The following is a 27,579-nucleotide window of genomic DNA, read 5'->3' as shown; positions in this document are numbered from 1 at the left end:
AACATAAAAATAATAGCTGTACTGCATATCAGCTTGGAGTGGATTTACCTACTCTGCTCTCCTCTGTATCCATCTATCCTTTCTTAGTATCACCTTGAGAATAAGAATGGCTTCTTTCGAGCATTCAAGTCATATTAGAATAGAGGTTATATTCTACCAAATGAAAAAGCTTGGTGTTCATCAAAAAAAGTGCATGGCAATCTTTTTGATGGCAAAGCCTTTACACTTAGGTGCTATGTAGTGTATTATTACCAAGACATACCTTCCGTGAGCAAACTTCTGACCTCCTTGCCCTCTTGCACAAATTAATAGAAGTGCTAACAAACTATAATTTCTAAGGACTGTCACAGTGTTTGTGCTGTATAAGATTTATCTTGTATAACTGTTCTGGCCATACTCAAGAAGCAAGCCAGCTCTGCTTCGGGTTGTGTTTAAGGCCATCAGTGTAGACAGTCCTCCCGGAGGACACAGATTACAGCTTGTACTCACATGATATCTGAACCTAAATAGCTTACTTTGGGCTTATTTGGAGGGCACACATGCCAAGACTACAATCCAATGATACGGACCTACCGAGGTGCAGCTCAGTTTCTTCAGTGATCAGTACAACCCATTTCATGCACTTGACACCGATATTAGAAACTAATTTGATTGATTTACTTTTCCGTTTTTATTTTTCCAGTCTGCTGGGTCTCATCTGTGCTGATTTGCAAGCCCAAAGCTGTCACAGATCCCAATTACTCAATAGAGAATTCGATCAGTACAAAGGAACCAGACTTAGTTACACTGAGATAAACCTCTTCCTGGTAGTATAGAGGGAGATTTTATTTATATAAGATAAATCTTTTCATTCATAGCAAACTTTAATACCAGCCCAGTCGTTACGATTTCCACTGTTACTTGGAAAAGGAGGCTTGTTTGCAGGCTAGCTATGCCTTAGAGATAGCAGCACTTCCAAACCTGTGCTGTAACAGTCAGCAATCCTTTGGAAGCAATTTTAAAAACTGATGATACCTTGATTGAGTATTAAGATTGAAAATCAGAGGAAAATCTGTGGAAAAGAGTAGAATGTGAATGGAGAACACACACATTTGGGAAAACTTGCTGCAGATCAATGTCCTATTCAGAACAGGGAGTTCTGATGGATTCTTGCCCAAGAACAGATCCCAGATCCCTTTTAGCAACTTATAGCATAAGCAGCTCTGAATTGTTTGGGGTTTTTCATTTCAGGATATCTTTCCCCAGCAGAATAAAAGTTCTATGTATTTTTGCACTATCACAAACTAAACACATTCTTCATTTCACTTAATGTTTTAGAAGTGAGGGCAATGATTTTAGAATTGCTGGCAAGCCACAGGCATTGTTTTCTTTACTAACTGGCAGTCCTGTGCAGACAGTAGTGACATACCATTCTCAGGAAGGAGAAAAGCTTAAGTAGCAAGAATCTTTGCTTTACGAGTGTCCTAGTCCTGGAGTACTAAACAGAAAATGGGACTCTGAGCTACAAAACTTCATGGATCATTTTAGGAGGAAAAAAAAAATACAAAAAAAACAACCACCCAAACTTGTCCAGAAAGTACATCACAGCACATCCCAACTAGCATAGCCCTAACATGCAGTAAAACAGCACGGGATCATCTAATCAATGGCAAATTTCTCTAAATTATAGCAGTCATCCTGTGCTAGTAATAGTGTTAGAGCAGTTCAAACCATATCCATGCCATATCTCTGATGAGTTCCAAAATACAGAGAATTTCACTCAAGCATTTTCCTTCTCTGGGTTTACTCAATTGCTAAACCAGTTCCTAATGAAGCCTTGCAGCCAGGTGTATTCAGCCTAATTTTGCTCAAGACACAAAGTATTCTGCAGTCATGGTTCGGATCTGTGCGACACCTAAGGAAAAGAGAAAAAAAAAAAAAAAGAGTAAAAAAAAGAGCATTTGTTTGGGACTATTTCAGACCTTCACATTAAAAATCCTCTGCCTTGAGAGAACAAGAAGCAAGTTACTTAAACTGTATTGAAAGTACCAAACAGTGAAACTCCAGAGCCGCTTTCCCACAGTCCCATAACAGGATTTCTTTTAGTCAGTACTGTGTTTTTTTCTTCTCTAGTTTTTGGAGTGCACCAGGTTAATTTTTGAAGCTTTGTTCTACAGCTGTGATTCCTAGAAATTTATTTCTTTGGGAAAATGGAGTTCTGTGCATTCACAGTGCTGCAGTACCCAGGAATATAAGGCTTCCTGGGGAAAACATTTTTAATAAGTCTATGGTGTGGGAATTTTTTGTGGGAATTCATTTGCATGTATGCAAGCACACAGGGAAGGTACCAACCGACATAAATTATATTTTCTTGCTGTTTCTTTACCATCATTCAATGTTATCAGGTTCCAAGGGTGAGACGCACTGAAGTCTGGCAATTCTCATGCATATTTAATTGTTCCTCAATAGCTATCTAAGCTAAAGCAGTTCAGAGTGACGTGTACCTTCCTGCTACAGTTAGCTGTTCAGATCGATGTTCTACAGTGCAGTTGGGATGTTGAACTGGCTAGGATTATTTAGAGATGTTGCTCAGCTGCCTGATTGCCATAATACTACTTGCCTCATCAGAGACATTTTGATTGGAAATCTGCAGTATGAGTCACAAAGGACAATGTTGATGTAATTAGGATGCTAAAATGACAGTGACAGTGTTAGTTGAGCTGTGGGAATGACATTCAAATAGTAGGTTTCATCCTCTGTATTTATAATGGAAATACACCTTCAGACTTATGATGCATGGTAGCAAACATCTGCCACCATTAATACAGAGAAAGTGGGCCTTATTATTCAGGACATAGCAACAGCTTTCAAAGCTGCCAAGCAAAAGTTAAAGTGCTGATTGAGGACCCCAGAAGCCCACATTTGCGGGAGATGTGCCCGTACCTTTTTGCACTTACAAGAAAGTCCTTCTGGTACCCCTCTTCATCCCACCATTTGAAATTGTTCTGTTTAGGAGACTTTTCCACTAAAGTCCAAAGGCACAGGGCTAAGAATTGTCTTCACTGTATAGAAAACTGGCTGGATGGCAGTGCTCAAAGAGTGGTGGCAAATGGTGGCACACCTAGTTGGCAACCAGTCACTAATGTTGTCCCTCAGGGCTTGGTATTAGGGCCAGTCTCATCCCATATCTTCACTGATGATCTGGATGATTGGATTGAGTGCAGCCTCAGTAAATTTGCAGGTGACACTATGTTGAGTGCAAGTGCCTGTCCCTGCATTTGGGCCACAACAACCCCATGCAGTGCTACAGACCTGGCAAAGAGTGGCTAGAAAGCTGTTCAGTGGAAAAGGACCTGGGGGTGTTGATTGATGCCGGCAGAACAGGATCCAGCTTGTGCTCAGGCAGCCAAGAGTGCCAATGGCATCCCGGCTTGTGTCAGAAATGGGGTAGTCAGCAGGGCCAGGGCAGTGATCATTCGCTTATACTGGGCACTGGTGAGGCTGCACCTCAAATCCTGTGTTCAGTTTTGGGCCCCTCACTACACGAGAGATACTGATATGCTGGAATGTGTCTAGAAGAGGGCATTGAAGCTGGTGAAGGGTCTGGAGAAGCAGTCTTATGAATGGCTGAGTGAACTGGGTTTGTTTAGTCTAGAGAAGAGAAGGCTCAGGGAGAACCTTATTGCTCTCTACAACTACCTAAAAGGAGGTTGCAGTGAGGTGGGGGTTGATCTCTTCTCCCCAAGTAACAAGTGATAGGACAAGAGGAAATGACCTCAAGCTGCATCAGGGGGGGTTTAAATTGGATATTAGGAAAAATGTCTTCACAGAGAGGGAGATCAGGAACTGGAACAGGATGCCCAGGGAAGTGGTGGAATCACCATCCCTAGAAGTGTTCAAAGACTGTGTAGATGAGGCCCTTAGCGACATGGTTTAGTGGTGGACGTGGCAATCCTGGGGTAACGGTTGGACTTGATGATGTGAAACCTCATTGATTCTACGATTTATTTTCAAAGCCTCCCTTTCTTTGCTGTATCTAAGTGATTTTTCTCCTTAACAGCTACAGCAAGAATTACTTTAGCGTGCTGTTTTCAATTTGGTATTAATTGTTCTCTATATCATTTTGTGTCTTTGTTTACTATGCTGCTTTTTGTGGTGTCATAGCCTGACTGGTTTGGACTATAAATATCTTGATAGCTTAATGGTCATATTTGTACTGTGCCAACCATTAGGGTAACTTTAAGAACAGCAATTCCCAATTGATAAGGTAAAAACATGTTAAAAGTGAAACAGCACGAAGCCCCACTAAACATCAGGGCAGGACCTGTGTCAGCAGGCTGTCAGGACAGAGCAGGGCTCTCTGGTATGGTCTTACTGAGGAGCATAGAAAGAAGTGACTTGGTGGTTCAGAGCAGCATTATGTGGTGGCAGCACTGTCACCTGCACCTAGAATCTCCCAGAAGACCTGAGAAGCAGGGCAGGGAGAGAACTGGGGTTAGAAGCAGACAGAGCTGAACACAGGTGGAAGAACATAATGCCTCTTATTTCCAATGAGACATTTGCATAGTAATCTACATGAAGCCTGCAACCTTAGGTCTGGAAAACCTATGCAAAACACCGGTGTTATAACTAAATCAAATGGATTTTAATACATGCTCATTAATCGGGCAAAGATTTCACCTGAAAACATCAGTGATCTGGATCCTGCAGACATTTTTAACTTGAAGTGTCTGCTGCTGGGGGAATGAGGAATAACTCTAGTAATGAATAATAAGCAGAGCAAGGCCGGTATGAAATGCATGTAAGATTAAGAAATAAGTTTGCAGGAAATGTCAGGGATGTAATACATGCTGTACCATGTCCCCATGAAAGAAACTAACACTGCTAGTCAAGTATACAGTTGTAGGCATGGAAATTAATTCTGCATGGCAAATAATAAACCCATAGATCTTCAAAACTGAATTGATAATACGGAATAAATGACACAGTAGGAAATCTATATAATACAAAATATGTTTAACAAACAAATAATGCTATCAAGAAACTGCCTCTATTCTTCAATCTTTACTCTGGGCGAGTCTAGAGATCCTGTTTTTCCTGAACCTCTTGAAGTCTTAAGGTTTCCAGTTCTTTATCTAGCTCTAGTTATCTGGGCACTGGTAATCTTTCCCTTCTCTGAGGAGTAATACCAGAAGAAAAAATAATGCACTGCTTCCAAGTGCTGTTCTCCCAGCCTTCTCACAGGACCTTATACCAGGATTTCCATGTGTGTAATAATTGTTGGCTTAACATGCTGCGCCCTATCAAGAACACTCAAAGTTCTGTTGATATGCCTTAAAATGGGCAAATATACAGGAAACAGCAAACTCTAAATCAGGACAAAGGATACAAAAAGTGACACTGGCCGTAGTATTTGACTAGTTTGGTAAGTTATTAGGATGTTTCTGGAACTGCCGGATTTCCCTAATTCTGAGTAAAGGTGTGATATTGCCCCAAAGAGGAATGAAGTAAAAATGAAGACAGGGTCAGAGGATAAAGAAAAGATCTTTTTTCAGCAGCAGTAGAATGAAAAAAGAAAGAGGTATGTAAGTAAGAGAGTGGGTTGAAGATGTTCTTAATAAGAATCACGATGTCTGAGACTGAGACCATGAAGCTATCATTATAATCATCCTGGTTTAGAGGTGATCAGTATAGGGCCAGTGAGGAGACTGAAATTTTCACCAGGTATCTATCTCAGAGGTTATGTACATGTGCATGTTACAGGTACAAACTCTTTAAGGCACATCCTTTGAGGTACCCTTATCTAAAAGCTATGGGGACACTGGGAAGCATGGTACTCCTCTGGGTGCTTGCTGCTAGAGCAACAGTTGCTGGATTATCTCCTGATGGAAACTACTCAGGCTACATCTGTATCAAGGAGAGCTATATTTCTTCTACCCTTGATTTGCTTTAGAGGGTGATCCAGTTGTACAGCTCAAGGAGAAAGACATGGTGGTGGTGTCATATCGATCCTGACAGCCTGTGACACTGTGTTCCTGACCTCTAGGCTTGATTGTGGGTGAGAAATCTTCCAGCCATTAAGCGTATCATAAATTGATAGGTGGAATGATTTATTTTCTTCTGAAAATTTTTGTGATATTGAAAATGTTCTAATTTTTATCAGAGTTAAATTGAAACCTTTCAAAACATTTCCTCCCTAATGAGATGAGCAGGTATTAAAGCAGCTATGGGTTTCCCTGAAAATTTATTCAAAATCTTACAAAAAATACCCTCAAGAAAATATTAACAAACATGACTTTCTCAAAATAAATTTTAGTTATGACAAACTGCTAATGGACAAAATAAAAAAACCCAACATTTTGTGGTCAAGTTTCCTTGAATTTTCATAGATCAAAATCTAGTTTTATGCCCAGTGCATCAGAATCCAAAATCATTTGAGAACCAATGTATGGAGAGAAAATAGGAATCAAAGGGCACTTAGTTCACCTTGTCCAATGAAAACAAGAAAGTAATTTCCAACATATAGAAGCTGTCCAGGAAACTTGAGCTTGTCCTCCACTAGCAGAGAAAACCAGCTTATACACTGCAGAAATTTGTAAAAGCAATAAAAATCTTTCCTCTGTATTTCAAACAATAATAGCAGTGGAAACATTGCTACTGTTTTTAGCTTTTGTAAATCAAGTTATTCCAAAGCTAAATTCTGTGCCACATTTGCCTGAACACTATCCCTTTTATGTAGTTTCCCTTATATGTGGCAGTTAAATAAAACAGTGATGTAAAATCCCAATGGAAAAATAAATCTAGCTAGAGCAATCATACTATCAACACATCAGCTCTGCAAAACTCTGTCTTGCTTCCTTGCACAAAATGACAATTTAAAATATCTTTCCAGAAGTCTCCTGGGAGATTATCGTATTTTTTTCTCTATTTAGAAAAGAAAAATAAAATCCTTGAGAACCTATTAGAAGTCTCCTAGTGAAATATTTACAATTCAGCTCAGCATTATATGACAGTTTCAGAGAAGATGAAATGTAATTTATTTCATTTTACTTTCATCAGCAAGTAAAGGCCAGCCATCCAAAACCAGCTTTTCCGGATGCACGCATTTCCTTTGTTATCATCTTAAATAACTCAGAAATGCAGTCAAATTCCAATATCTGTCAATTGCACACAATTTCTGTTAAGTAATCTTTTACTTTCTGTTTAAATGCTTACCCCATGGACACCGAATAAATGCTTGCTTGGCCTTCAGACAAACAGCTTAAAGCAGGAAGACTTCCTTTGAGCTTTCAGGAATTTTCTAAATATTTCATTAGTACCTGAAAATCTGTGTCTTGCAGTTAATTTTACAGTATTTGGAAACTAGAAAAAGTATTATGCGCATGTAGTTACACCTAAGAATCTGAAGTAACTCACTTTTTAAAAGTACTACTCTGATTTTTAAACGTAGTCTTTCTCCTCCTCTGTTAATCAATTGCTAATAATAGGTGTCACTGGGAGCTCACTAGGAACTGCAAACAAGTTCAGAAATAACTTGTAGATACACTATGCAAATATATCATTACTCATACATCCAGTATGTTAGGGTTTTTTTGTTCCTTTGGCAAACATACTAGGTCTTGGCATATTTTACTGTTGAGATTGTAAAAAAATAATCAAGCATGGTTGATTATTCTTGTGACTGTTGCTGTGATTGTCCTTTGCATAAGTGGTCTGCTTTGAAGCCATATTGCAATTCTGAAAAGGATACTCTAGCTGCTTTCCCTCACTGTCTGTTGGTTCAGTTCTTAGACATTTATGTGTGCACAGACTATTTTAGAATCATAGAATCATAGAATAGTTAGGGTTAGAAAGGACCTTAAGATCATCTAGTTCCAACCCCCTTGCCATGGGCAGGGACACCTCACACTAAACCATCCCACCCAAGGCTCTGTCCAACCTGGCCTTGAACACCGCCAGGGATGGAGCATTCAGAATCTCCCTGGACAACCCATTCCAGTGCCTCACCACCCTAACAGGAAAGAATTTCTTCCTTATATCCAATCTAAACTTCCCCTGTTTGAGTTTTAAGCTGTTACCCCTTGTCCTATTACCACAGTCCCTAATGAAGAGTCCCTCCCCAGCATCCTTATAGGCTTTGTTTCAGATTTTCTCTATAGCTTCACAGTGATATTCAGCTCCTAAGGAAGGTGAGTGCTGGACCACCCTGGGGTCCTGCAGCATGAACCTTTCCTGCATTCAACAATGTTGCTTCAAAACCAGGCAGAGCTCCTCCAGGAGCCTGAACTGATTCTCACGCTTTATAAAGGACCATCCACTTTCTAACATGCTATGAATGTTTTCCTCTTCACTGCCACCAGCAACTGCATCTTCAGGCTCTTTGCCACTTCTTCAACATCCAAGAAATAAAATCATGAATTCACTTTAATTATGTGCTCAAACAGATTGACATAAGATAAAAATGACTCACAGCTAGGTTTTCAACCTCAGGTTTCTAATGAATATGCCTAGTTTCTAAGTTTGAAATGCATGTTTTGTTGTACTTGTTTAAAGGAAGCAAAATGCATTCAGTTAACATGCATATTACATATGGTGTATTTACCTATTATGCAAGCACATATTAGCCGCCACCTGCTATTCCATAATGGACATCGACTGAGTTAACGAAAACTCTTCCTGCTGTCATCTATATTCGCACAATGCCTTCTTTGTTCCAACTCAGCCAAACTTTCTCTGGTGGTAAATCAGTCTGCAGGATGAAAAAAGCTCCATGAAAGAAACCCTCTCTGTTGCTGAAGGTTGTGGTCTGTAAGAAAGAGACTGATCCTACACAGAAGCTGAGTTCTGCCGAAGGTACATTTCCCAGACAGGCAGCTAGTCTTAACTGTTAAGAAAGAAAACTATGTGTGCTCTCAGGTCATCCTCTTCTTGCACGCAGGACAGAGCAAAAAAACCACCTCTGTAAGTACAGAATTGTTTAAATAGAATGAATTCCCATGTATTCTATTTACATTTTAATCTTCCCTTTCGGCATTGTACAGCATGATTATACAGAACAGTAAATTACAAACCCAGATGCTAAGGTGTTGAGCATGACATAGGAACCTGAACAGAATAATTCAGAAAATGGACAGAAGATACTAAGATTACATGAAAGAAGGCAGTATGTTGAAAAAAACCCAAACCAAACCAAAAAAAAAAAAAAAAAACAAACTTTGAAAAAGTTTATTCTACAATGTCCTTAGAATTTTTTTATTTAAAAAAATAAAAACAAACTAAACATGCACATAAATCTTAGACCTTTGTATTGCAGTTAATATTAAGCCACTAGAAATAGCTGGTTGAAAATAGTTATCATATTTGTTATATTCACGACTCAAAACCTAGAAGCATAGAAAACTTTAAAGAAACTGACTGGTAATAAAAATGGAGCTGATTATAATTGCTGATACTGAAAATACAAACAGGGGCATAGTACAAATGGAAACTAAATTGGATTTTAAGAATCCTTTCTCTTTGAAGCTTTCTATCCATGTCAACTGTGTCAATAAACATGCTTGTTTGTTTATTAGGAAAGATTCTTGAGTAAATCCACCACATTCCCTCATGTCATATTTCATCAGCAGCTGCCTTCTGCTCCTTCCTAGAGTTTTTCCAAAAGTCTAAAGGCAGATTTCCCATCTCCAGGTATTTATACAGGGGTCTCATGCATCTCATGCTGTAAAAAATCTTCAGGATTGCAGGAGTCAGCCTGCTGCTGTGCTTCTAGCTGAAGTACTTGAGAGCACTGCCTTCTGTCATGGCCTTTCTGATAAAAGGGTTAAGGTTCATAAGGAAGAAAAAGATATTATTTCTCATATAATAATAATAATAATCCTAGTCCCCACTTTCCACCACTTCTTCCTTCCCCATCTCAGTACTTCAGTGACTTCAGTGCTCTGATTCTCTCCCTCCTATTTGCCAGTATAGCAGTAGTAGTCGCCCCATTGCCTTCTGCGCCTGCTGGCTGTCACATTGCAAAGCAGTAGCACATCTCACTGCCTCTGTCCACATGCAGCAGGTTGGGCAGTACTTCCCTAGGTATTCATAAGTATACATGTTCATGTGTGTATACTACATACATACAGATGAATTGCAAGGGTATGCATACGAAGAAATATAAAGCAGAATTGGTAGGACACATTTCAGGGAATCTAAGGACTTAAGTGTGCTATAAATACCACATAAATGGTGTATATATATTTTTATTTATATTTTATTTATATTTAAATTTATATTTATAGTATTTATAGAATGTTGTAGGTGTGAAAACTGTGAAACACATTTAATGGGTGATTAAATCTTTACTAAGATTACAGATTGTGTGTGCCTGTGTATATGTCTGTATATGGGAGTGTTTATTATTTGTAACTTATTCCAGTGTTTAGATTCCCTGATCTCTGACTTACATCTGTCTTGCTGTCTCCTAAGTTGCCTTAGGTTTTTCATTTCTAAGTTAACTTTAATCACAAAAGAATATCTGTTGAGCTATTTTTCTCACTTCATACATGTTGCTACAATCAATTGAAAGAGCAGAACCTTAAGCATACCGAAATTAATAGGTTTTCCAGAGTTTCTGTGAGAAAGATTGCATCTTTGATACTTCTTGTCTTTCAGCAAATCCAGCTTTGCTGACAGTTTCAACTATAGCTCTGAAAAAGAGTTGTGGTTTCTGTGATTGTACAGATCAAGGTGTCATTGACTTTAATCTGATTAAATCTTCCATTTCCCTTTACTAATTTACTACAAACAAGAAGATTAGGATGTGTTTTCAGAGATTTGAAAAAAAAATACATGCCAGATTTGAATAAATGAGATATGACTAGGTTTTGGTGACATTTGTTTGAGGGAAAATATTCTATTCCACAGACTCAAATGTTTTGATGTAAACTGAAGTCATCACTGTCAAATATCTGTTAAAATCTTAGAGATATTGTGAAAATCACTTGTCTTTCTGGGACTTGGTTTCCATGCCTCCTTTACTACACATAAAGCAGTTTCAGTAATAATTTTCTAACTGTGCTGTGATTAAAACCTCTTTACTGCTTGTAAAAGTCCAAAAGATTCTTTAATGGAAGGCATTTCAGAAATGGAACTATTGTTATTAATAGAGCACGATTTTATTTTGCTTATAATTTGTAGATTTCAAAGGAAGAAAAATTACATTAGTATCATGTTATATGTCTATGAGATAGAAAATGATTAACACTTAAATTAACATAAATTAAATCCCACTCAGCTAAACTCAGGTTAAACTGACAGAAGAGCCAGGAAGTCCTCGTACCACTTTGTCCTCTGCCGGACTTCTCAGGGCATTAACAGGCTCTATAACTGCCCTGGTAAAACTTACAGTATATATATTCCAGCAGAAATTCCATGTATCTTGTCTGGGAGGGAGACGTTGTGGTATTTTAATCTTTGTTCTGTGAGACACCTGACCACATGGAATCATGGTGACCAAAGGCTGCACTCAAAAACTAGCTTGTGTGCCAAACATTAGCATGTCTGGCTGTTAGCCCAAAAGCCTCCTTAGGCTGATTAGACCACCTACCTAAAACAGGAAATTATTTAGGCACTGAAGGATGGAGACTTGCAGCAGCACAAGCAATGTGCTTGTGAGACTGCCTGGAATGGGGATGGGATGGTCCCTCACCAAGGCACATCCAGTGCTCTGAAGGAGTGGGATTCAGAGCTGGGAATCCTCCCCTGAGACAAGGTAGCCCCATCCCCTTTATTTTATAAAGAAATTAGGGAATTACACCTTTTGGAACACAGCCAGAGGAGGATTCACAAAAAAAAACCCCAACCCAGTTTTAGTGAGCTTTCCAAAAAAAAAGGAAATTCAAATCACCTCTGCCACCTTTAGAGGGTTGTAAACTGCACAGGGAAATAACTTGATTCCACTCTCTACTAATGCAGTTGTGCCCCTGGAAATAAATCATTAAGGAGTCAACAAGCAGTAGACAGAAAGATGCCAAGGAAAAACATCAGCTTCTTGATTAGCAGCTAGGGCTTCAGTAAGGAGGAAGGATTCATCTCTAATCCTAAAGCTCTTCACACATTTTAAAATCGACAACCATTTTCGCCTAGGAGCTAGCAAATCTTTAAGGAAAGTGAAATAACTAGGTCTGAACTACTATAGGCTAAAGTAGGATTCCCTATCTGTCATAGCTTTAACTGCTGCTTAAAGGGACTTCATCCTATGTCTTTTTATTTAAAAATCAGACAAACAAAATAAAGTTGTTACCACCACATATAAGAGGAAGTCTGCTCTTGTAAGCACATCTACATCTTTAGGTCTCAGAGCTGAGTTAATAGTTTGATTCACTGATTCTGAGTGGCCCTTCTCTGTGAAGAATGAACCCTTTCTGGGGATGTGCCAGCAGCAGGCTGCTAAGTGCACAGGAGCCTGAAAGGCAGAGGGCCAGGGAGAGTTTAAGCATGACCACACTAAAAGACAAAAAAACAGAGGTTTTCAGGGCTGCAATTTCAGAGCCAGATGCCAGCATTTCTGCTGATCCCTACTAGTAGTGCCTGTTTCTGGTTTGGGGCTTGGGGTAGACTAATCAACCAGAGGTTTAGGTCCCTCTTACTATTCTTGTCATCAAATCATTCCTACCCACATTTGCTAAGCTGTATTAACTGCAGGGATTCACAAACTGTTTGCAAAAACGACTGCCTGACATGATTTTTCTTTACACCGCTGTCCTTAAAGCAGAATATGGAATGAAATAGGTGCTGCTGACTTCTTATCTAGCTTTTTTACCCTTTTCCAATTTATTTCTCTTGCTCTCTCTTTTTTTCCTTGCATTTCCTCCTAGCTATCTCAGCTGACTTTCCTTAGAAAGTTACTTTCTGCTTAAGATGGCTATATAAAGTCTTCCTCATGTAGGAAAAAAGGAAAACTCTTTCTTTGCCCCGTTTTTAAACACTTGGTTTTCTTTTGTGCAGTAGGGTTGTATCAGAAAGACTATGGCGTGCAAACCTTAAGATGGGAAAAAGGCTGCTTGGCAAATTGTATTTCCAAGATACAGAAAGTAATTTTACATTAAACTGTTAATATAGTGGTAAAAAATTTATTAATTCATTGTGGAATTTTTGCTCTATTAAGAGTAGAATAATGTATGACAGTAAAACCCAGTAACTGAACATCAGAATTAACTGCTTTAACTTACACCAAAATTACACCACAAATATTTAAGCTAAGAAATAGCAAATAGCTTGAGTTTTTTCAAATTAAGTATGATTTCTGCACTAGCTACTGTTTTGCTTTGTACAATGTACTGTCAACAGCCTGTGCAGAATATTCTTCATTCCTGTATTCTAACCTTGAGAGTTGCTCTCAGAGGCATCAGTGCAAACCAGACAGTAAGTGATAACAAGAAGACATCACCTTAGAACATGTAGGTGTTTGTAACTTCCAGTGGATTTTTTCAGACTGTTGCTCCTTCAACCCATTCCTCTTATGTATGTGCTATTTCTGAAGGATATCTTTTTCTACACAAAAAGTCTTCAATGACTTTTTGTTAAGCTTTGTATTTCTCAGCTTCTCATGCTAGTAGTTCCAGCACTCTGCTCTTCTTTTTGTTATGCATACAAAAAGACACACGAAGAAATTGACCATTGTTTTCTCTCAACTGTGATTTTGCTTTCTCACAGGAGTGTGCAGTTTGAAAGGTTTAGGGGTTGTTATTCTTGCTGGTGCTACAATATAAACTATCTAAAATATATATTCTGTTTAAACTATGCTTTCAATCTTTGTATTTAATGTTTCAGTTTTTGGAGGATTTAGTTTTTATTTGTGTTGTGCGTGTGCATTTATTGAAACTTCTCATAATATTATTAGGAATGATTCTGAATTTACTTTGTATGGGTTCTTTCTTTGTATGCATGAGGACGAAGCCACTTGGACTGGACTCTTAAAAGTGTTCTGTTCTTGTTTTCAGTGTCTAAACTTGGCTATTCTTTGTAGTGAATTACTAATTTGTTTGCTCCAGCAAGACAAAGCACTTCATTTAAGAGTCTTGTTTTAGAATCACCAGCTTCTTTCTTTAAAATGCTTAGGACTACCAACATGAGGCACCTTAAAAACATAGCTGTTGGTTCACAATGGGAAAATTATTTTTCCAATAGTCCATGAATTTAGTGCTGCTATACTTGCACACACATGTGCTCTACATTACATCACTTAGTTGAAATGCACTTTTCCCAGATGGAAAATAAGGAACCATCATTTTTTGCACTGTGTGATATAAAGGATTTTTATTCTCTGTACACAGGCTCTAACCTTGAGTAACTAATGCGCTTATACTGAAAGAGCAGTGAGGATGTCTGCTTGAGTCATTTAGACAACAAGTAGTAGCACCTGGCTAAGGTCTCTTGGCTATCATGAGTTCTGTTGACCAATACTTGGTTACTTCTTTGTTCAGAATAGACAAGAGATTCAATTCAGTTGGCTGGATTTCTAAACCAAATGTCCATCCTTCCACCCTGTGAAGGGAGGAGGAAAAAAAAAATTAAAAAAAGTCTTATTTGCAAAGATTATGGACATATTTAAAAAAAAATAAAATAGGCTTATGAAACATCACCTCTGTTCACCACATTTCTTCTGACTGTATTAGTAAATGCCATTATCCCTTTCAGCCATAGAGCATATTGCAATCGGTTCAAGTATATTAGTTGCTTTCTTTTCTCTCTAGGGCAACTAGTATCCATAGCACTTACAACTTCGCAAATTACAGCAAGAACGTTGACCTGCATCCTAAAAAAAACCAGTTACATCAGTAGGGATTCTAAACCTAGAGCTATAATGAGTTTCTTAAGGAGAAGGTGCTAGGCAGGCAGAGAAGTGAAATGTTAAGTAGAGATAAAATTATGAGGATTTTATGGTATTTTTTTTAGCGGCCTCTCAGGCTTTCTTTGTAAGCTACAGGGCTGTCTCAGGAGTTATGCTGCCACTGGCAGAATCCTCCAGATCTATGCAATTGTATCTGCAAAAAACCCAGCATTAAATCCCAATTAAAATTTTTGAGCTTGCCTATGCAGCAAGATTCAGCAGTGTAACTACCGCACTCAGCCTCTAATCATATCTACACAAACAGCTGCTGCTTATAGCTCCAAAAGTCTTGCTTTGCCACAGAAGTCGTGTCCCCTACTGTAAGTGTTCACTATTATAAGCAGGCATCCTTCTGCTCTTTCCTGATTCTGATTTGTCTGATTTGCATGGGGAGGTGTTTTCCATTGTACAAGGGAACTATGTACCAGGAAATCAGCCAGAAGTAGCTATGATTCTAGGATGTGGACTTTAGCACGCATACACAAAAGCCTATGATTCTTCTTCTGCCACTTCATGCTGCCTCTGTTTGGCTTAGCTCACACCATTTTCACAGCTACTGTGAGTTAACCAGGACTTTCTGGTGGGCTGGTGACGATCACAGATACACAGCTTCTGCAGGTATGTTACTCATTTCAGCTGCTTGGTTGCAGTTTTACAAGCCAGCCACAAAGCTACGGAAGAGCTCTTTCTGCAGTTCTGCCAGAATCAGAGCAGCAGTTTGCTGTCCTCAAGCCACATGGGAAAAAGAGAGAAAGAGACCATTTGCTTCTGGAGCAGCTTTTCTTTGTTCAGCTTCAGTTTTTGCAGATCCCTTTCAGGGTTTTTGAAAAAAGTGTGGATTGTCTTACTCTGCAGCACTAGGATTAGCTTTGTCTTCACGAAGATAAAAATCTGGCAAAGCAGATAAAGTTAGCTACTAAGCTACTGTGGTGAAAAACTCCCTTTTCTTTAGCTAACCAAGTATGGAAAAACCACCATTCCTTTCACAGAATGCTCAGTCATAAATTAGCTGTGATGTGAACAAGCCAATGTGGAAGTTAGGATAAAAGAGATCCTATATCTGCATGTTACCAAGGCTGAAATGCTGCTGAGGTTTCCGATAGCTTTGTGCTATGCACGTATTTTCCAGTTGTGCCAGGGAGGTAATGGAGAGTATTCATGTTTCTTCTGAGACAAACCTAAAAGGTCATAATTACAAAGAGACACAACTACAGGGTGAAGTGGGGTGTCCTGACACTAATGCCGGATTAGTTCCTTACTGATAGGATTTCAATTTTTTTTTTTTATTTACTTTCATATGTGGCAGTGGGAGTGGATACATGGTCACTCCAGTATAGACAGCAGTGCTGTAGCCATTTCGTCTGTTATTCTGAGACACTCTGTATTCCTGGCTAATGCCTTTTGCTGTACAGTTGGATTGCAGAAAGGAACCACTGAGCTGTTGCCTAAGCAGCTGGAGAGTGACAGTGTGTCACTGCCGTGGGGAGGAGAGGATAGATGACAATCACAGGGGAAGGCTTGGGACTGCTGAGCCATAGCAGCATGCTGTGTGCTGAACAGCAACTGGGAGAAGGTTGCTGAGAATAGGGTTTTCCTCAGCAAAGCCTGAGGGGACAAGATTCAGAAATTCTCTAAAATCAGCAGTATCCCAGCTCACAGTTGCCGGGAAGCTTTACATTTAGCCTTTGAAAATAAGGGCTTTTTTGTTGTTGTCCATGCAATTTTCAGCTTCCTTCACATTTTCACTGTGCACAGTATAGCTGTTTCATAGATTGCAATACAAGTTTCAAGATGAGAGAATTTTTTTACTCATTTTTTCAGCAATTCTTTGCAGTTTTAGACTGCCAATTTATGCTATTATTAGGTGAATTTTACAATAATCTGTGGTTTAATATTACCACTGAACACAAGGCTGGAAGGAATCAAGTGACATGGTTTAGTGGTGGACTTGGCAGTCTTAGGTAAAAGTTGGACTTGATCTTAAAATTATTTTCCAACTTAGTTTATTCCATGTATGATTCTACGATTCTATGATTTTCTGAAAAGTGAGGTCATCTAGCCCAGCCTCTGGACCTGGGGGCAGAGTCTGATGTCTTATTGTTTATTGGTGCTTGTGTATCCTGTTCGTAACAGTCCCCAGTGACAGGTTCAGCTCTATCCCTAAGCAATCTATCTTAACAGCTACCTGTCCTCAGGGTGCTCTTAGATAATTTTTCTAAAACTGTTGAAAATAAAAATTACCATTATTGAATAAAATAATTCTGCGCTGTTCTCAAAGTGCAAATACATAAAACTGGAGTCTGTGGAACTGAACAAATAACCCAAAAACAAAGGAGGAGGAAAGGGGAAGAAAAAGAATCTTGCAAACAATAGAATAAAAACATGCTATCTGAGGTTAGCAGCTCATTCATCTTTCAGCCTTTAGCTGTATGCAGTTCTGTCAAACCTTTTCATACTGGGCTGCTTTCAGAAATCTGTGGGACAGGAGTGGAAAGAACTGGAAGCAAGCCCATGTTTGGGTAGTGGGGTGAAAATCCACCATTCCAGTTGCAACAGATGAGCAATAACCAGGAGCAGTGAGAGTTAATTCCAATAAAAAGAAGCATTCTTCAGTCTCAGAGAGCTAAAGCAAAGTAGTCCCACTAAGTCTATCCTGAGGCAATCAGTTTTCTTTTAGTACTGCAGGTGAAAAATCTCCAGTTAATTGGAAGTGTGGTCTAAGAAAACACAGTTCTTAGCATAAATGCAGATATGCCTTGACCAAAGCTGATGAAACGTGCCAGAGGACAGGTAGAGCAATTTCAAATAAGCCTTCTTTCTAACAATTGTTTACTTGTGATTCTTATCAGTTCCCACTGCATTTGACTGTCCTTTTAATACTTAAGAGTATCTAGCTAGCTACCTGTCTGCTTCTAAATTGGCCTAGACCTCTGTTTGCCTCTGTGTTCTTCTGCTCCAAAATCTTCGTAAGTCCTCTGTGCCAGAAATGCCCTGTTTGATGCCAGGAGTGATCTTCAGAGACTATCTTGAGGTTATTAAGTATTTCTTCTTGAGTTATCCTGAAACACAGTGATGATAAAGATCATTTAAGAATTCTAAGATGAGAAAAGTAACAAGTGATTTATTTTTTTTTTTTATTCATTATACAGTATCCATGATTTAAAAAATCTTTGCTTCAGCTTAATTTTAAAATAGTGCCTTTACCTTTGGAAAATCTGTTCTAGACTAGTCTATACCTCTGCAAGTAGTGATATATTTTGGACTACTGGCAAAACCTTGAAGGTATGCCAGAGAAAGTGATGAAAATATATACCAGGGAAGCAGGTATTTATTTTACTGATCAAAAATGTTACATTTTCTCCCCTACACAGTGTTAACCATAAAAAAACCCTCCTGTCTGTCCCTGCTGGAATGAATGAGAAGTCACTATTGTAATGAAGCCAAGATAAAACAGTTTCCATAAAATTCCATTTATATTTCTTAGTGAACATGATGTTTTCACAAAATAGACATATTTTTGCAAGCCTTGGCTGGTGTACTTGGGGTTAACACTGTTGGTACCCCATTACTACCTCCCCGTCTATGTTGCTAGTAAATTGAGTTGCTTGCTGATGGAACGCCAAGTTTTGCACTTAAAAAGGAGCCTTGCTAGGTTTTGTACTGAGAAAAATAGCCTTGTACTGATGAAATAGTATACTTTCAACTTGGGAAAAAAGCATCTAGAAAACACTTGTTATGCCATAACCCTCCAAAATGCACTTTAAAACAAAACTATCAAAAATACCAAATTCTTCCAGTTGGCAAAAGTCTCAGTAAACACTTATTTTTTTTTTACAAAGTTTTCTTTTCAGAGTGAGTCTGGCATGTCAGAAATTGATGGGGGAGGGGATCCACAAGAAGGAAATTTGTGATTCTGTGGTAGAAGGAAAACCATGGAAGAGGGCGGGTGAGCTAAGGTTACTTGGCTGGATGTCTTCTAACAAGTGTTTCCTTAGAGACACCTTTATAGTGAGAATTACTGCAGGAGATCTTGGGCATGAAAGAAGAAGGAAAGAAAGAAATATGGAAAAGACTCCACATTCTGGAGAATATTGGGAAAAAGATATTGCATGAATTCCAGTGGACAAACAAAAAACTGCAACTATACTTCCTAACAGTACAAGTTACTTCTCAAGATAATAGTATTTGTCAACAGGTGCTTACCTCATGCCTTCCCTGTATTGCTGCCTGATTGTGTACAGGACTCAGTCTCAAAAGCCTTGAAGGCAGAGTTTGCTGATCCATTCCATAGGTTCCTCAATCTGCTTTATGAAGCACAAAAGTTATTGTATCTGAGGTTAGCACTTCATCCTGAAAGCTATTGCTATTCTCAGTCTACATCTTCATAGTTATTACTGGAGTTAGCACAAAATGGAATAGAGAAATAGAATTTCATGACAAAATTCTGTCCACCTCCTTGGGGTTTCTGAGTCTGCTCAGGTCTTCTGCTTCCTTTGTAAACCTCTCGTTCCAGGTTTTAACGGGTCTTGCTTTTGTAACATTTTCCACCATCCCATTAGCAGTAGCTTCAAAGTGAAGCATGCCAGTGATGCCTATACATCTAGTGGGTGCATGAGTCTGCATAATAAATGATTAGTTCTCTGAATCCAAAGGCTGAAAAACTATAAAGGACTACCCTGGCTGTAGGCCAGTGTTTTGGTGAAAGGCAAAATATAAGAAACACGATCCCTGATCAGGAGGGGGGACATGAGTTCACAGGACAACAAAGCAATGTGAGAAAACAGATCTGGAAGGGATAAAATAAAGATATTCACCTGTTCCATGTTGTGAGATGTTAATACTTGTACTCTGGGTAGTGCAAACAGCAAGTGTTTATCCTCACATTGGCATTGTAATTCAAAAGCTTCCTGGAATTTAAAGTAGAGAACAGACTACATAATATCTGGTTATTTCTGATGTAGCAAGAATTGCTATGCGATGATGCAGGGCTTTTTATTAGTTAGGAGAAGAGCTTAGTGTAAAATAATCCCTATCAGAGATGCTTGTGTCAAAGGGCTATTAGCTGGAGGGTGACTAAGTTACAAGGCACAACGTTAAGGCCCTTTGCTGATTTTTCATCCATTTAAATCCCCAGAAAATGATCAGTCTCTGTGAATAGAAACCTTTCCAAATCTATTGTTCAAATTCAGCTCATGCTATATGTTCAGTTGAAAGCTATACTTATTCTGTGTGTTGGTTTCAATAGCGCAGAACTGAAGAACGAAGTTACATGAAGATTGGCTTAGCCTCTTTTTTTTTTTTCCCTTGAGCTTCATCTCTTAGAGCTGCTCAACCTAAATCCCTTCTTCCTCAGAGGCCCTGTTCTGACTTCCATTATAGTAAGGCAGGGAAGCAGCCTCTTGCTCTTGTAGGTCAAAACCTCCCTTCTAGACATATTTTCGAGCAAAAACCAAAATAGGCTAAAGAAAGCCTATGTGATGTTGCTGTAAACCTACGTCTTTCTTTCAGAGGTATTTAAACTGATGAGGATAAGTGCAAAAGCCATGGAAAGTTCTTCCCTTTTAATCCCTTCAGGATCATTTTGCTGAGAGCAGAGAGGACCTGATAAATTATGTCCTAAAAAGAAGGGCCCAGACAAAAGAGACTCGGCATACCAGTACATTTTATATGACTGTGTTGCATGTCCATGCCCAGTGGGGGCTGCCGGGGCCCTTGTGAGGAGAGGCCAGGTCTGCCCTGTGCAGGACACAACCAGTTCCAACTGACCCACCACAGGTCATGGCTGGGCCCTGCGGCCAAGATGGTGGCGCCTCTGGGGAGGTGTATTTAAAGGCAGGGATAGGCGGTGAGGAGTGAAGGGAAAAAAATGTGAGAAGCAACCCTGTGAGCACCAAGGTCGGGGAAGAAGGAGGTACTCCAGGAACTAGAGCAGGGATTTCCCTGCAGCCCAAGCAGTACCACAGTGGAGCACTACCCACACTGCAGCCCAGGAAGGGCCCCGCACCAGAGCAGGGGGATATGCCCTGAAGGAACTGCAGTCCACGGACAGCCCATGCAGGAAGAGAGGGGTTTTTTCCTGTAGGGATTGTATCACATGGGAAGGACTCATGTTGGAGCAGGGGAAAAATGTGAGCAGGAAGAAGAGGCCCAGAGGAATGCTGTGGACTGACTGCAAACCTCCATCCCCATCCCTCTGCACTGTTCAGGGCCAGGGAGGAGGTAGAGTTGGGAATGAAGAAGGAAGTTGAGTCTGGGAAGAAGTTGAAGGAGGTATTATTTTAACTTTTGCCTTTGTTTCTCACTATCGAAACCTATTTTAATTGGCAATAAATTATATTAATTTTCCCAAGGTGAGTCTGTTCTGCCTGTGACAGTAATTGGCGAGTAATCTCCCTGTCCTGACCTCAACCCACAAGATTTCCATCTTATTTTCTCCCCCTTGTCCTGCTGAGGAGATGCTGGGGTGTGTCTGACAGCCAGCCAAGGTTAACCCACCACAATAACAAAAATCAGAATTAAGACCATTTGCCGTCCCAAAACAGATAACACACTGTGGCAAATTCCTTTTTCCTCAAGATATAATGTTAGAGTAAAGCTAAACTTGATATTCCGTCCTTTTTCATTTCCTCAACAGCAAATTTGAAAACATTTTGATGTAACTGTAGTGCTACACTCACACATTAGTTTTCACACTCACGCTCTTTACATGGTTAAATGTTTTCAATTTTAGAACACCTCCAAGTTATAGGACTACATTCAGAAGCAAAGGTTAGCAATAAGCAACCCCTAACTTTGCTAGATTTCACAAGAACCATGTGGAAGAGAAGTTCTGGAAAGAACTTTATCACTTCCCTTTGAAAGAGACAACCAGCGAGAGGACAAAGGAAGCTATGTGAACTCCTCACCACTTTTTTAACATGGAAAAAATGGTAGCTCACAAAGATGCAGCCTTATCTCTACTTTTTCTAATTCTTAACACAGAGCCGTGGCATAAAGACGTAAATACCTAGGACTTTTTTTTTAACTAATTTTTCTTTACGTGGGAACTATGTGAGGCTGTATAAGGGAACAGAGGAGCTGCTCTATTGCTGCTCAGTTGCTGCTTTCCTTCCCTTGCTAATTCAGGAGTCCTCTGGAGAAGGCACAAATGTTCATCCCTATGTAGCCTTTAGGCATGAACTAGTTTTCTAACAGTATTACTGACTCCAGAATTAAGTTCCAGTCCCTTCCTTTTTCATTCCTCTAATCCTATATCCTCCATACATATATGCACACAAGTAATGGGTGGACAAAATCTGCAGCATGTTATCCCTTACAGGCACAAGAACAGAATCAAAGGGTAATTGTGTCAGCTTTCTCTGTGTTTCTTAAAACTCTTGGCCTAGGTTCTAAGCAAAAAGACTTCTCAAGATACAGACTGATTTATACCAAGTGTGAAATGCATTAAAATTCTGCTTTTAATTAATGTCAATTAGCTTTTAATGTGAAGAGGAGAAATATTGTAACTTCATTATGAATAGAACCCCTACCCTCTCCACTCAAAGGAAATTTCTGAGGTTACAGCTTGGTGATACTGGAGTCCTATCCATTTTGATGTCTGATATCTGATTGCTTTAACCAGACATATAATTATACCATTATGATCATATTTAATTTATATAGTAAAATATATTTCAATTATAATTATTTCATTATAACTTAACAGGACATGCAATTTAATATCTGATGTTATTTTCTCTTTCTCTTCTTCTCTTTTTTTCTCAGAACAAATTATGACAGCGACATCTAAAGGAATTTTCCGGCCATTTTTTATTATCTTCATTGTCCTTGGTTGTTTCATGGCATTGATACTAATTTATATCAAACCAACAAATAGCTGGATCTCTGGTCCCATAGAATCAGCCAGTTCAGTTTTGAAAATGAAGAGCTTTTTTTCTTCCAAAACTGATAATCTTAATGAAACTACTATTTTGATCTGGGTTTGGCCATTTGGTCAAACATTTGATTTAACATCCTGCCAAACAATGTTTAATATCCACGGATGCCACCTGACTATTGACCGCTCATTATATAACAAATCCCATGCTGTTCTCATTCATCACAGGGATATTAGCTGGGATCTGACTAACTTACCTCAGCAAGCCAGGCCACCGTTCCAGAAGTGGATTTGGATGAACTTGGAGTCTCCAACTCATACTCCACAAAAGAGTGGCATTGAACACCTCTTTAACCTGACCCTGACATACCGGCGTGATTCAGATATTCAGGTGCCTTATGGCTTCATGATGGTCGGTACAAGTTCCTTTACATTTGAAGTGCCAAGTAAGGAAAACTTGGTCTGCTGGGTTGTAAGTAACTGGAACCCTGAGCATGCTCGAGTCAAGTATTACAATGAGCTTAGCAAATACATTGAAATCCATACCTATGGACAAGCCTTTGGAGACTACGTCAATGACAAAAACTTGATTCCAACTATTTCCACTTGCAAATTTTACCTTTCCTTTGAAAATTCAATCCACAAAGATTACATTACTGAGAAACTTTACAATGCTCTTCTGGCTGGATCAGTACCAGTTGTACTGGGCCCTTCCAGAGAAAACTATGAGAACTACATTCCAGCAGACTCTTTCATACATGTGGAAGATTTTCTCTCTCCCAGAGAGCTGGCAGAATATCTTCTGATGCTTGACAAAAATAACAAGATGTACCTTAGTTATTTCAACTGGAAAAAGGATTTCTCAGTGCACCTTCCTAGGTTCTGGGAATCACACGCATGTCTTGCTTGCGATCATGTGAAAAGACACCAGGAATACAAGTCCGTTGGAAATTTAGAAAAATGGTTTTGGAATTAATTTGTGTGTGTATGTGTGTGCACTTTCTTGAAGAAGCCAGAAGAAACTTCAGTGCAAGTTGAGAGGAAAGAAAAAGAAAAAAAAAAAAATGGAAGGAAAAGATAACATTATGTCACGGTTTATCAGCTATCCTCTCTTGGCTCCTCTATTTATATTTTGTAAGAGATTTTAAAAGATCAGCAGCAGCAGTCATCAATACTTGGTTTTAAATTATAATGTACATACTAATTATGTGCACTGAAGAATACTTGATTGTTTACTATGATTTTTAAACAAGATTTTCCACATTTTCTGTGAAATATGTCCCAGTCTTACACTTAAAGTAGTCATTTTTAATAGCTCTTTTTTTTTTTTTTTTTTTTTTTTTTAACATTTCGTTTGCTGTTTAACCTATCTGGAAAATGAGGACACAACTTTAAATGCCAGAGAGAACTTTAAGAACATAATTTGCTGTTCCAGTCTGAAATGTGTGTAATATTTCAAAAGAAAGTAAAGTTTTTTATGGTTCATCTTACATTTTAAGAACACAGTAAAGTTAAATACCTGCCATTAGTCCAATACAATCAATTTCACCCCTTTTTAAGGGTGAGGAACCTAGAAATATAATTTCTAAAAGGTGTGACAGCAGTAGACAGTCTTTGTTTCTAAAAATAAGATGTGGTCTAATAGATCTCTCCATTACGTTATGTTAGGAATATGTCTGTTCTTACTCTTTGAAGAATAAAGTCAGATATAGAGAAGATGTACAACCTTAGTGGCCAAATCTCAGATTCATCCAAGTTTTGAGTATATTTAAATGCAGCATGTCTTTAAGTCTGATTGTGTCTCAAGTATTGTTTACCTGAACCAGGGCTGTAAGTGGTATTACACTGATGATACAGAGATAAACAGATTTTAACATAGGTGTTTTATTACATTAGCCTAATGCACTGAATTCAGCTGGTAGTAATGGATTTTTAGAAATAGAGTGTTGAGACTGTTATCAATTTCTCTCATAGAATTTCTCAAATAATTGTGAATTTGTCCCCAATTCTGCAAAATTATATCTGTTGAACTTTAATTGTAGCTGGACACCTTGCTGTTATGACTAATGAATGTGAAAAAAAAAAAAAAAGACCAAAGAGTTTATTTTCTGAAAGAAATATGCTGAAATTCAGTAAATAAGTTATCAGGACGACACATTCAACCATTAAACTTATTAAGCTAATGAAATTTGAGTTTTGAAAATATTTTATGTGACAGATATAAAAAATGCACTCAAGAGCATCAGTTGCTATCAAAATTTGAATATATAAATAAGTTCTTAAGTGTCAAGTTTTCTTTGATAGCAAATACAGAAATGTGATGATTGTCGTGATTGTTTAAAATGTCTGCTTTTCTGTGATTTTATTACTTATCTGTTTCAGCTAAAACTAAAATATGTGACTGCTATATACATATTCATGTGTACAAGGTTGGTTTCATGACATAAATGTACAGATGTGTTTTGGTATCAAGTGAAAGCTTGTTTTTTCAAGTCAGAATGTGTCACAAATCACATCATCTATTGAAAAAAAAAGTTTAATTGGAAAAGCACCAGCTTATGTGATGTATAAGACCCTGATCAAGCAAAGTAGTTGGTCATATATTTAATTAAGATTAAATTTGTAGAGAACATTGCTGAAGTAAGAAATAAGGGATAAACAATGATAAACATTTATTTTATTTTATTTTTTTTTTTTTAACCCCAGGTTGGAATAGAAACACAGAAGGCTGTAAGAGTAATGTAGTCAAATGTTTAAACCAGGACAGTCCACAGAAAGGTTATAGAAACACTTGTGCTCTCCCTATGCCTTCAAAAGCTGGATTCTGATACGGATATTTATTTGTACTACTTATTGCTGTCTTTAAAAGCCAGTTTGCAATATATACTGTGAACCTCCTAAACTCACCAGCATTCCAATACAAAGCAAGAGTTATTAATTAATTAATTAATTAATTAATATTACTTAATGCAATATAATGAAAGCCAGACTTCTAAAAGCAAAGTGCTGGTATGGATGTATATGTAAGTAGATGTGAGTAGTATTTCCATCATTTTTAAAGCAAGTGGCTATTGCCTACAGTCTGTCCTATGGGATATCACACCTTTTGTTTTCAGGAGGGCAGTGAAATCCTCAGTCACTGAATATGCCACTCATTTGTCTGAATAATCTAATTCCCCTGATGCTGGAATTTGGAAGTTATTTGCATTGATCTCAGTGGAATTACATTCACTGCTTGGTCAGTGAGCACAGTCACTTAATTCACTCCTCATTTCAGACAGTGGGAGTTGTTTTGTGTGTCACAAGGCCTTATATCAAAACAGATTGGTTTCTTGGCATCAAGATTTAGCCAATAAAATCTTATATTAATAAAAAGTAAGCCCAATAATAAGATGTATGATTTGTTACTACAAATATCAATCAGTATATGCACAGGAAAGCTTTTAAATACATGCTGATTTGTGAGCCTGTAAGTAATGTCATTACCTCTCTGAGCACTGGTTCCAGCCAGCGTGGCTAATCTGAAATTTTAAGTAATTGAAAATCTTCTGATGGAACAGGAAGGAGAGCTGTTCTTTTCACAGAAACTCCACACAAGGCTAGTATGCTTTGCTTTTGGGACACATTGCTAAAATCATTTCAGAGATTAATGAAACAGGAGAGAAATCTAATCCAGATTGAAATGACCAAGAATCATGACCAAATTCTAAGCAAGAGACATGAAGAGACATGACCTCACTGACATTCTTGGAGTGTGGGCTGGAACATAAGTAAGCCAGGCATTTATGTTAAAGTAATCTGCATCTCCAGGTATTGAACCTTAAGCAGTTCTGGTCATAAAGAGCTTTGATGACAGAAGACGAATATTTTAGGGCATGTTCAGCCTACGTAGTAAATGACGTGAAGTGATGGATGTAAAATATCTGGACTCCTTGCGTGCATAAAGGCAGTCTACCTAAACCTATACACCTAACCTAAACCTATACACCTAACTCACAGAAGATTGATTCCAGCCTAGATACATAACATTGTGTTGTCATGTCTGTGCTCACTCAGTGAGCTACCCTACATGAACAGCTTAGCATAAATAGATTCAAATAGTAAATCATTGTGAAGGAGAATGGGCAAAACCAATTAAGTATGGATTAAAATATATAATTAATATATGGAACTAGTTAAAATAAAGGATACGATATTATTTACGCCTTGCTACCACTGGTAAAGAAGGTAGCTGTACAAGAAAAGAGAAATGAAAGATGAGAAATCACACCAATTCTTACTATCTTCTCAACAAATTTATGTGAAGTATTCAGTTTATTTTATTTGCCAGTCCACAATAATCTTCCATATGCACTTGTCACAAGTTAACTCATCAGTCACTGAAGACAGAGAGTAATCATTATTCTTCCTTTTACAACTTCTTTTGGATGTTTTTAGGCGCTCTGTCATGCACAGAGCTATCAACATTACTGCCTTTCTCAGTGTGGAAAGTAAGACCCAAACCAGATAAAATACTAACTGCAGATACATTGGTACCCTGCTGAATGTGAACATACATCAGTCAGAACTAGCAGCAGATCCTTCTAAAGCAGAGTTTTAATTTCATTTCACAAACATTCAGTGACCACAGTAGCTCTTGCTCAGCAGATCTCCATTCCTTAGTGAATCCTGGTTGCCAGTTTCTTTGAATACCTCTTTGCTAAGATGGCTGTACTCACAATGAAGCAGCAGCCTGACTGAAGCCCCCAGAAGTTGCAAGACACATCCAACAACATATTTGTCTTTTAAGAAACATATCAAATAAAATGAATGTTGGACTGAGCAAGAATGTATGGGGGGATTTCTAGAG

General features: G+C 38.4%; 1 protein-coding gene across 1 annotated transcript; it reads left to right on the top strand.

Annotated features, from left to right (window-relative positions):
* The first annotated feature begins 22,623 nt into the window (after window positions 1-22,623).
* On the top strand, window positions 22,624-23,706 carry FUT9 (fucosyltransferase 9). The gene has a single exon (XM_065679139.1). The coding sequence runs from the start codon at window positions 22,627-22,629 to the stop codon at window positions 23,704-23,706; it is 1,080 nt and encodes a 359-aa protein (XP_065535211.1). The 5' UTR covers window positions 22,624-22,626.
* Window positions 23,707-27,579: the final 3,873 nt, after the last annotated feature.

This window comes from Lathamus discolor, chromosome 5 (genome assembly GCF_037157495.1).
Source record: "Lathamus discolor isolate bLatDis1 chromosome 5, bLatDis1.hap1, whole genome shotgun sequence".
Classification (NCBI taxonomy): Eukaryota; Metazoa; Chordata; class Aves; order Psittaciformes; family Psittacidae; genus Lathamus; species Lathamus discolor.
This window is presented reverse-complemented; position numbering and strand designations above follow the sequence as displayed.

Bases quoted from the DNA above. Each gene is read 5' to 3' on its own strand.
- FUT9 (XM_065679139.1), top strand. From the start codon at position 22,627: ATGACAGCGACATCTAAAGGAATTTTCCGGCCATTTTTTATTATCTTC.